The sequence below is a fragment of the Anoplopoma fimbria genome, chromosome 2 (genome assembly GCF_027596085.1).
Source record: "Anoplopoma fimbria isolate UVic2021 breed Golden Eagle Sablefish chromosome 2, Afim_UVic_2022, whole genome shotgun sequence".
In the NCBI taxonomy this organism is placed as follows: Eukaryota; Metazoa; Chordata; class Actinopteri; order Perciformes; family Anoplopomatidae; genus Anoplopoma; species Anoplopoma fimbria.
The window spans coordinates 19,208,636-19,220,556 of record NC_072450.1 but is presented as its reverse complement, the minus strand read 5'-3'; the positions used below and the strand labels follow the sequence as shown (position 1 = coordinate 19,220,556).

At 40.3% G+C, this 11,921-nt stretch overlaps 1 protein-coding gene across 1 annotated transcript; it reads left to right on the top strand.

Annotated features, from left to right (window-relative positions):
• Positions 1-468: 468 nt before the first annotated feature.
• swap70a (switching B cell complex subunit SWAP70a) lies at positions 469-9,020 on the top strand. The gene is made up of 12 exons (XM_054617189.1): positions 469-640; positions 1,355-1,495; positions 2,503-2,676; positions 2,753-2,968; positions 3,113-3,259; positions 3,455-3,563; positions 3,680-3,861; positions 4,877-4,984; positions 5,473-5,639; positions 6,274-6,472; positions 7,648-7,744; positions 8,372-9,020. The coding sequence occupies exons 1-12, from the start codon at positions 545-547 to the stop codon at positions 8,482-8,484; spliced, it is 1,749 nt and encodes a 582-aa protein (XP_054473164.1). The 5' UTR covers positions 469-544; the 3' UTR covers positions 8,485-9,020.
• The last annotated feature ends 2,901 nt before the right edge of the window (positions 9,021-11,921 follow it).

The following is an 11,921-nucleotide window of genomic DNA, read 5'->3' as shown; positions in this document are numbered from 1 at the left end:
GGTGTAACTCTGAGGGTTGATTCAGTAATCAGTAAGAAGCCTATTAAATAGTACATTGTCACATTTTCTGGAAAAAATACCAAGGTCAAAATGCCGAATTTTAAATTGGATACTATGTAAAAATATGGCTTTGGTGTGATAATTAATAATACATATTTTATATGAACAACAGTAGCAAAACATGTGTAATACTCCAATGCGAGTACAAACCCCTGACTTTAAAATCCAACCTGCATATTTATTACAGATGCATTGACATGTCATAAGCATTTACATTTTGTAAGATAGTCAATTGATGGAGGTGGAATCGCCTACTGGATCTTTTGAGTTTGTGTTGGGAAAACTGCTCAATTTGACTGGTTTTGGCAGAGATCAAATGATGAAAAGGAATGAAACTAAAACGCAAAGTGGCGCTCTCATCACACGTCTCTGCAGCGCCACCGCAGTGTGCTTGTGTTTGTGGTGGGAGGAGGACAGTGGGTCCACAGAGATTGACACACGGCTGAGAGACAGACGTCCTCTGGTGCTGCTGACGAGGGACGCAATGTGGCTTCGAGACGAGCTGTTGAAATCCATATGGCATGCGTTCACAGCCCTGGACGTGGATCACCGTGGAAAAGTCTCCAAATCTCAGTTAAAGGTGCGTTTCAGTTCTCTTTTATTTTTTATTTTTTTTTGGTTTAGAAGTTTCAGACGCCCCGGAGGATGAACAGACACTGAAACTCACTGTGTACTTCATATACGCATGTAACTTAAACATTGGGTTGATTCCCTACAGTTACAGTAGATGCTGATGTAACAGTTGACCATAGCGGTCGATGTGTAACTTTAAACTACTTCATCAAGGTGTGTTTCGTTACTATTAATCCCTGTCGTTACAGTAGTTGTAATAGTTGGTGTTCCAACGTTTCCATTACATTAATCACACCTTCTGTATATCGTTTGTTTTTCCTCTCACCAGAAGTTAACATCAAGGTGTGTTTCGTTACATTAATCCCTGTGTTACAGTAGTTGTAATAGTTGGTGTTCCAACGTTTCCATTACATTAATCACACCTTCTGTATAAAGACAAGTTTGCGTGTACTCTTGATTGCAATGTGAATAAACAGCTGAGATAACACGTTCAAGAATAGAAGTAACGCTTGGCTGGTGATGCTTGTAAAAGTCTGAGAATGTTTTTTTCGCATGAGCGGTTGGCAATTTATGTAAACTGTGAGAATGATCTTGAGCTTCATCATCTTAAACTTACCCATACATATAATTTATAACTGTATTGTAATGTATCTGGACTATGTCCCCTCACCTGTATGTATAATTGTAGAATCCAATTCTCATATAAATTGTGTTTCTTTAGGTGCTGTCCCACAGCCTGTGCACAGTGATGAAGATCCCTCATGACCCTGTGGCCCTTGAAGAGCATTTCAAAGATGACGATAAAGGGCCCCTGTCCAACCAGGGCTACATGCCTTACCTCAACAGGTTTATTCTAGACAAGGTGGGGACCAAGATGCTGGAATAGAAGAATGGGAGAGTTAGTATAGTGGTTAGCTCGTTTACTGACTGCAGGAAAAACAAAAACAAATCAAAAGTCATAATATAAAAAAAAAGTAACCACAGATCTTTAACTAGGACATTTGGGGACTACATAAAAGAGGACTATTGACTTTGCATAAATAACTTCAAGAATGTTCTGAATAAAGAATAAGTAAACAAAATAACAAATCTGAATAGACATTAAAGGCCAGTTGTTGGTACTTGACAGTTTTCTATACATGGCCATGGTGCCTCTGATTCATTTGAGTCACGACTAAGAAGTAATGGTGTAGCAATGATAGACCTAGTGCTACCAAAGCTCTTAATTATGCTGCATGTCGCACTTTGCCATGAGTGCAAATATGTTGAAAGGACTTCCACTTAAACTTACTTGGACAGTAACACAAACAATGAAAATAAAAAAATAAAAAACGCCATCACACTCACTTTTGAGTGTATGACACAGATTAAGTTGACTAATCATGACCGGTTTTGCTCTGTAGGAGAGGAAATGGTTACAACCACTTCTCTGTTGTACTCACAGGAACAATGTGCTTTGTTTAATAATGTATTCATTTGTAGAATAATAAATATTAGGGTAAAATAGGTAGCATCCTTATACACCCTTTGCAAAAGGGGAATTGTTGTCTTTTATAGAGTTTTTGCCATATAGTTTAGCGAGCACAGTTTAATACTCTGAAAACATATCTGTTGAAGTCTCATGTCCGTTAGTAAACTGCTTGAGTTTCACTCTTTCTACTTGGAAGCTGTTTTCTTGCCTTTCTCTTGTAGGCTCTGACTTGAATAAAAATGAGGCATTTAATTACATCAGGTTTGTACCTCACATCCTGCAGACTGGAGGTTTTGAAAGGAGACAAACACCGGTCTCCTTCTTGGCATTTGTAAACAAGCTGCCCTCACTGGTGCTGACCAGTTTGACTTTGACTGAATGGTGCTTTTTGTTCCCAGGTACAGGAGGAATTTGATGTATTGGAGTTCAACAAGATGTGCTGGACGCTGTGTTACAAGAAAAATATCTGCACCAAAAATCTCCTCATCTCAGATGACGATGCATTCAAAGTCTGGTGCATTTTTAACTTTCTGTCAGAACACAAATACCCACTCGTCATCATTACTGAAGAGGTGAGGAAGATCTTTACGGTTGTTTTCGGTGGGGTTTCCATGGTTTTAAAGCTCTTTTGTCCGTCCATATTCTTAGATTGAGTACTTCCTGTGTAAACTGATGGAGGCTATGGGCAGCGGATGGAGTGAGGATAACAAGCTGCAGCTGAACACAAAGAAGAACTGCCTGACTGCCTGGGAGCTGATTGAACTGGTGGGGATGGGATACTTCAGCAAGGGCTTGAACCACCAGACCCTGTCCATGGGCATCACGGATGTCTTCCAGGAACTCATTCTGGATGTGCTCAAGCAGGTCAGACGAGACTTTGATCATAGGTGTGCACAGGCACCCCATAACAGGTAGCATCACCTGTAACCTTTTGTACATCAAAGAGATAACTGTAGAACAATTAGGCAGCTTATGGGTCTTTGTTTACGTCCACACTGTGTTTCCAAGGGATACATGATGAAAAAGGGCCACAAAAGGAAGAACTGGACAGAACGCTGGTTTGTCCTTCGACCCGACTCGCTCTCGTACTATGTCTGTGAGGACCTTGTGGAGAAGAAAGGAGACATCGTTCTGGACCGAACCTGCTGTGTGGAGGTGTGTTGTTATCTATTTATAGAATATGATTATATATAATATGTAAGTAATGCTGTTAGATTGTCGTGACTAAATCATTTGAAGTGACTTATAACTGACATTTCCTGAAGGTTTTGATTTTGTTTAGAAATAGAATTAGCATGGGCCAAACAGCAGCAACTGTTAGCTATTATATATATTTTTTCTCTCCTCCAGTCTCTGCCAGATAAAGAAGGGAAGAAATGCCTGTTCATTATCAAGTGCATCGATAAAAGCTTTGAGATAAGTGCATCAGATAAAAAGAAGAAGCAGGAATGGCTTCAAGGTACTGAGTAGTCATCTTCTCTTCTCCGTTACTGCCTCGTCATAAAGAGTCTCGTCAGCCTCATCACTTTATTTTCCTGAATTTCTGAATGTAATTCTGTCTCAATCTTGCGGTAGCTATTCAATCATGCATCCAGCTGCTGAGGTTGGGGCTGTCCTCTCCTCACCGCGAAGCCCGGCTGAGGCGCAGGGAGCTGCGGCAGAGGCAACAGGCGGAGGAAGACGACCTGGCCGAGAGGATGAAGCAGCTCCAGGTGGCCAACGAGAACAAGCAGAGACAGCTGGAGGGTATGAGGAAGGTACTGGTCCCGGCTCAACTCTTCAAACTTAAAAACTAACTTTGATAAGGAGGCTCCCACATCTTGTTGGGTCCTGAAACCATTTGCACCACTCGATTGTTACACAGGAGTTCTTGTCAGAACATGTTGGCCGCAGTGAACACTTTTGCCTCAGACAGGAAACAATCTTTTCTCAAGACAGGAAGCTCTTCCCTGATATTTATATCTGACAGATATTTCTTTGTTATTTTTTCTTAATCAAAGCAGGCACAGAGAAAACAGTTTGACCCTAACAAAGGGATATAGTACTCCCTTTTGGTCCAATCATTTAAATTGAATTATATTTCATATATATAACAGTGCATTCTAATAACACTACAAACTACTGCTTGATGTCATGATGAAACACATTAACAAAACTAAAATACTTGATTTAGTGTAGGTACAAATGTGGAGTTATAGTAGGTAGTTGAGGTGATGTTGGATCTTGATTTTTGAGTAGAGATGTTCTAAACCTGAGTTTTTGTCCACCTCCCTTTATTTTCACATATTGGTTAAGATAACCTAAACAAACATTTGAAAAAACAACAACACACGATGCAACAGAACCTTCACTGTGAAAAGTGAAGCGAAACCTGCTATGCAAACAAAGTATATATCAGTCAGAAACACCTGCATCCAGAGGAGGGCCGGGTGAATGAGTTCAGTTGTTTCAGAGCTGCAGCAGATTATTGATGGCCTCTCACTTCTCTTTTTCTCAGCCAGATGGCTTTTCTTCAAATGTCAAACACATTTATCTTCATGAGCCCAATTAATGATCGTATGGAAAGTCACATTACATTTTTGAATACATGGATCTTTTGCTAAGTGCACCCTGGTGTTACCAACTAAAGTGCTATATAAGAGAATAAAAGTTGCTCAATTATTCTCGACCTAGATATGCACACTGAACCTCTTTAAAAAAACACAAGTGTCTCTGGTGCGTCTGCCCGTAAAGCAGTTTAATAACGCCTCTTCCCTCTTTTGTGGTTCACAGAAAATAGATGAGGCAGCAGCTAAAGCAGCAATGGAGGAGCAGAGAAGGAAGCAGACTCAGTCAGACCTGCAGGATCGCTACAGACTGGACCTGGAGAGAGAAAAAATGGTAACCACAGTGCCTGAGTCTGCCTCCCACAACGCTGCTCCTTTATCCAAATCATGTGGGCTGTTGAACCTGCGCATGAGGTGACACGTGGTCTTTAGAAAGTTCACAGAGAAAACTAATGAAGTCTGGTAAACTGAGACTGTCTTGTCTATTTTCTGATTCATTCACCATCTGTGGTTAAAATGTTATATCCCATGATGTTGAGTCATCTTTTGTCTGAGTGTCACATGCACTATGCAACGTATTAATCATCCCCTTACACCAGCGACTAAACAGACAAATGCCTTTATCAGATCAAAAACATTTTATTGTTTGCTCAGATGAGATTGCATCATTGCAGCAACACATAAGCGAGAATACATCAAATATCACAACACAGCATCAAATGTTAACATTTACAGTGGATATGTAAATAATTGAGCATAATATGAGTCTAATGTGTAAGATTGTGCAACGGCATGTGTGTGTGTGTGTGTTGACTCAATCAGGTGCGTCAGCAGATGGAGGAGCAGGTGGCTCAGAAATCCTGCGAGTTGGAGCAGTACCTGCAGCGTGTTAGGGAGCTGGAGGACATGTACCACCTGCTGGAGGAGGCCTTAGAAGACGAGAGGCAGGCCAAGCAGGATGAGGAGACCATGCGCAAGCTGCAGGCCAGGTCTCAGATACACACACACACACGCACACACACACATTGGACAGTGGATAAATACAGGAAGTAAACACAGTAGCTAATATTAACTCCTGTATGATATAATGCAAACCAGTTTAACAGAACTGCATTAGCAGCACATTAGCTACAGACAGCTAGTATAATGGCTAGCTTGGTTATCATTATACTGATTGCAGTAAAATTAAATGAACAAGGCTAGGCTATAACAAGACAGCTATGATAAAAAGGTTAGAGACAGATTTCAGTACAAGATCGTTCTAAACCAAAACGTTGCATGCAGCACTATGAAGTGACAGAAAAGCGTTGAGAAATGAATAGAACAATAATTGGTCAGACTGGTGTGTTTGTCATGCAAATTGTATTTATAGATTTCATATAAGATTTTAGTATTATTGGTCTATTTTTAATCAAATCTTCACAATTTCTTAAAATATTTTAGGTATTACTATATTTCTGTGTATATTCTGCATGTTAAAAGACATGCAGAGCAGATTTACTGGAGACTGAATGTGTCCGTCCTCTGTTCCCCGGCTCTAGCTCCTCATTTCTATTTGTTGAGATTTGGACCTATAAATAAAGAATACAAGTTTAAGCAGCATTGCTGTGTTTTCCATCACAGGCTGCTGGAGGAGGAGGCAGCAAAGAGGGTAGAGCTGGAGCAGATCCACCTACAGCAGCAGAGGGCGCTGTCCCAGACTGAGGCTGAGAAGCAGGAGCTGGTGGCCGAGCAGCAGGCCAAGGAGAGAGACCTGCAGGCAGCCATGCTGCAGCTGGAGAGGCTGGAGAAGGAGCGGCACGGAGCACTGGAGCAGTACGAGGTCAGCTCACACATGTGGAGATTTATACTGATCTAAAACCCCAGCAGAGTCTTTATTTATCTAGGGTGGAAATGGTCCCCTTGGCATCAGAAATAGTTTTATTCCTTTTTCCCCCCATTCATCAGGAGGCACTGTTTGTTTACTGGTATTAAAACTATTCTTTTCTCTCTGCAAGTATGTTGTTTTATGTTCCACATTCGTGGCATTTTGTTGATTCTTATAAATAATGATTTGTATGGCGCAATAGAATAAGTTACAAATCGGGTCAACTGACCTACAGTCAGTCCATAATGAGGAGTAAAAGGGTCGGAAATAATGGTTGTGTATTGTTTGAAAAATGTTACATTACATTACATTACAGTCATTTAGCAGACGCTTTTATCCAAAGCGACTTACAATCAGTAGTATATTACACATCATTCACCCATTCACACACTGATGACAGGCTACCATGCAAGGTGCCACCATCAGACTCTAACTAACATTCATGCAACATCCAGTCCACACCGATGGCAAGCCTTCGGGAGCAACTTGGGGTTAAGTGTCTTGCCCAAGGACACATCGACTGCCGAAGCCGGGTATCGAACCACCGACCCTCTGATTGGAGAACTACCTTGCTCTCCACTACCGCCACATGTTCTTTCCCTCGCCGATATGATACCAGAATGACAGATACTGTTTTTTTTATACCTGACTTTATAATAAATAGACATGGTTCTTAACATAATCCATTTTTTAAACAAAAGTTTGTTTTGTCAAAAACACAAGCAGGAACTTTCACAGGAATAAAATATAACCATCAAACTTTTAGTTAAACTTTCTTTCTAAAGATCTTCTGCTTGGTATTTTGTCTTTATTAGATCATTACGGGAAACATAGGGAGTGATTTAAAAAAATAAGGGAACAACATGATGAATCCAACCTGACATTTGATGCCAGGTTTTCATTCTTGAAAGCTTTTGATACATAGTTCCAAAACCATTGGGATGCTCAATACTTTAAAGTTGACACCATCCACATCATGACTTACTATGACCTCGCTGATCACATCAGCAGCTGCCTCTCCTGCTGGCCGAACTGTTTCAACTGACTCAAAATGTCCTTCATCTCATCTTTATCCACCTGTCAGCTAACATCTACTCAAAGTTTATCTTTGTTCTCTTTATGTTGTACAGAAGGTGTCAATGAAGCTTGAACGAGCAGCTAACAAGACCAAGACTTGGAAGGACAAGGTGGCCAAACATGAGGGGCTGGTGCGTCTCATCCAGCCAGGTAGAGAGGGACATTGATTGTTTCATAAATCAACATCACACAGATGTATCTGAACAGTATTTAAGGACTCTGTACTAAAAAGTCATGGAAACGAGGCTTCTTGATGTGTGCGAGATTTAGATATTGTAGTGTTCCACAATTTGTATCAAGGCCGTATTTACAAAAACACCTTTATACCGAAAATTGCAGAAAGATAAACTAAAGGACCAGATGTATGTATGTGTATGGGGAAAATGCTGTCAAAATACTACTTTTTTATGTTTTGGGGCTATTTCGGCTTGATGTTCAATGAATTTTGTGGTTTGGCAACAGTTTGGTCAAGGCTCTTTTGGTTTTGGAATGAGCTGTTCAACAATTAAATATGGATATAATGTGCAGGTATTATTTTGACCATATAGAGTCATTTACAGCCTAAGAGCATGGAAAACCCTTCACTTTACAACCTTAATTGTTGATGTTTCACAACCAGAGTTATGTGAAGACAAAGCCATAACAATGTTCTGCTTTCTGAACAGTTTATTAATGTACACATTAAGTATCAGTACTAAAAAACGCAAAATGAGTAATTTGTCTTAGTCTGTCTTTTTAAAAGGTCTCCTTTCCTTCTCTTTTAACCTGGTCTTTTAGGTGATAAAGTACCTCAGAGGATCACTAACTGGGGTCCGGCTTCATTCACCGAGCTGGAGCTGAGGAAGAAGTCGTGGCAGGAGAGTAAGAACCAGGGGGCTCAGGCTCAGTGAACACATTTTGAACTGTCACATTCGAGGTCTGAAGAGATTTGATAACATGAATTTAATGAGCCACGTGATTTGATTTGGGTTAGTTTTAAATGAACAGCTGGGATTAACTGCATCAGTTTATTCTGTAACAAAGAATCACATTGACGCAATAGAAAGTAGTCTGACAAAATAATCTTAAATCATGGGCCTAAGGTTTCATCTGGAGATTCTCAGATGATGCCGTTTGCTCGGCAGTCATAGAGATGGTTATCATTGGCCACCAATGATGACCAGCAGTGGAACTTGAATTGAGATTATTTTAGGAAAAACGCCTTTTTTTATTTTGTGCAGTTGTTTTTCTATTTTCTCATTTTAATCAGTCCCTTTAGACATCCTGTGTTAATTCAATACTTTGCAGTTTGTCTGTGTTTTGACATACATTTTTAGCAGTGTAACAGCAGATTAATTCCCACTCTAGCTTGATTTATTAGCTAAAGTTGAGTCTGTGACAGTCATTACTAAGACGATAAAAATAAATAAAACAATACCTATTTTTTAATGAAAGTGTATGGCTGTTTTTATTCAGAGGTCCTGGCACCTAAATGTGTCAGCATGCACCAAGCTTTTCCCTTTTTCTTTCTTTTTTGAGGGGTTTAGTGAAGACCTAGACTCCCTACATTTTGAGAGTGTCCACCAGGTGTCACCATATGAACAGGATCCTCAGTAAGTTAAACCCCAAAACACTGACAGACACAGTATTTTCAGTTTTATTCCACTGCATGGACTACATTTTTAAGATGCTTGAGGGGCACTTCTGTGTTTCTACCACTGGGTCATGAAGGTGGCTTCAAACATGTTGTCCAGATGGAAGTCTGGTGTTATTCTGAACAAAACAACAGTGTGTTAGTTCATCTTTGACCACTTACAACCTCCCCAACATATCAGTCGCACATAACCCCAAAACAGTTTGTTCCTACTGGGGACGTACATCTTAGAAATAGGTCATATATATCTATTTCACTTTTTAAAAAGGAAGCTGGACTTTTGGTTTTAGCAGGTTAGTTGGGAAATATTATCCGTCAATGATAAGTCTATGTCACAGAGGACTTTGTCGACACAGACAACAGATTTTTGTAGAACTATGTCATGGTCAACCGATCTGAATTGCCAGATAGGTATCAGCCAAACTACATCCACGTTTAATACAGTTTATTTGTCAGTGTCAATATAAAATTCAATGTTTTCAGGGTCGGTTCCACTCGTTCTATCAGTTCTAAGTGCCATAGGAATACCTTTCCTTACCAATAACTTCCACACTGTGAGGTATACACACTTTAAATTTGGGGGAAATGGCATGTTGAGTCAAGGCATCAGAATCAGTGTATCGGGGGGGAAAAAGTAGGATCAGTGCATCCGTATTTACCTGTGGCTTGTTTGTATGACAGGTCTGCATGTTGTTCAATATGACCTCATTGTTCCAGTTATCTCAAAACAAGATGGAATCGCACTTGATGCAGATGACTTGCAGCAGCGACGGCTCCGTTTTGCTGCGTCTGTGTCAAAACAAATCAATTTGTGCAACAAAGGACCACTGTTCTCACCAGTAAACCTCACCTTTGTCTTCTCCTCCACCATCATGTTTCTGGGAAAAAAGAGACACATTACAGGAACTGTGTAACTGGGTGAAACTATCGGCTGTAGGTACTTGTTTGTCTCGTGTCTGCACAATGAGCGTCTTTACTTACTCATCTAAAAACTCTCAATCTTAATTTTTTTGAAAGGAAAAAGAGTTCATGTTGAGTTCAGAGTTGTCAGAGCAGGAAATGAGATAAGAACCTGCATTCGTACACTGATCCAAGAGTCAGCACCATGCAGATCTCTTTATACTGATGGGTCACTGATAAGATCAGAAATAGAGACCGACTGCATCAATCTCCAGGAAAATACTCTAACTATGAATGATTTCTATCAGCCAAAAAGATGTAATCCACATTGCTTCTCCTTTAATGGACGTCTTTGTTCGCATGACTTACATTAAAAACAGAGTTATTCAAATAGATTAGAACAAACAGTTAGTGATTTATAGATTAATAGCAGTTTGTCTTTAACTGTTAGTCTGATGTATGAGGAATAGATCTGCTGTTCACATTTCTTTTATACGAGATATTTATATCCCAGAATCTGCGGAAACATGGCGCCTTTTTTTTGTTGCAAAGACTATTCTCAGAATTGAGAGTTTCTAATCTCTGTAGCTAAATTGCACAAGCCCCTCGACATTCCAAAAATAAGGATGTTTCTAGCTGTCTCACCCTCGCCCCATGTGTCCGAAAAGTACCCTAATGTCCATGACCAATTCATATGAGTCCTGTCCAAAATATCATCATCGAAACTGATTTGAAACAGGAACATTTGTTTTCGGGGGAAATCGTCTATTGGTGGAAGAATTTCTGGCAGATTCCTGTTTTCTGGGTTAGATGACTTCCCACAGTGACCTCACAGCCCTGAGCATTTTACATGGTTGAATGGACTCTGGGTTTTGCTGCAAAGAGAAACTGTGGGTCACTTAAACTGGCAAGTGAAAAACCTCAGGGCTAAGGAAAGACATTAACGCAAACTTTAGAAACCCCCGTACTATCCTTTAAAGCTATAAATCAAATGTGTAATTGTGCTTTTCTAATCATGGATGAGCGGGCGGTGTCCGGATAAGATCATCTGGAGCTCAGTTGATTCATGCATTTGATCATCTCCTAACCAGACCCCCATGTGCTGCAAGGCAGCTGACATCATCCTGATTTCTAGGGTGGGACTCGATGATGTGTGTCAAGACAGTGAGATCAGTGTTTGGAGTTGTTTTCGATGAATTTTGGAGCAGGTGCCTGCTGAGGGGCCACAGGGCTGTGAGGCGGAGGGGGCCCCTAGCAGCAGTGAATCATGCATCATGGCAGAGGCACCCAGGAAATGGAAAGTGCTACATAGTTCACATTCATTGCAACCATGGGGCTACATGGATAATAGGATTTGGAGGACCAATAAAATAAATGGGTATCATCTGTCATTGGGGTATTTTTGGGGACCATGGAAAGGCCAATCAGCTTATTTTTTAAGCTGTTTTCTTGGACAAGAAGCCTTTACTGCAGCTGTGACTGTGCATGCAGGGTATGGGATCCAAAAACTTACAGATATGTGCAATCTTGAATTTATTGACAGCTTTTGATTTTTCCTTTTCATGTGAGAGCAACTCGCTTTAAACCACAATGAACTCAGGAAACATTTAGCCAAGTCACACAAGATCACAATTACACAGCACTGCCGTTCTTGTGGATAATAGATGCTTTCATCAGTCATTTTTTTATTAAACTTCAGAGAAGAAATCACCCGTGAAGGCAGCTGAGTAGCCTTACTGACGTCATGCTTAGACAACAGCAAGGATCATTCATCTCCTTAAGTTTAACTAGTTT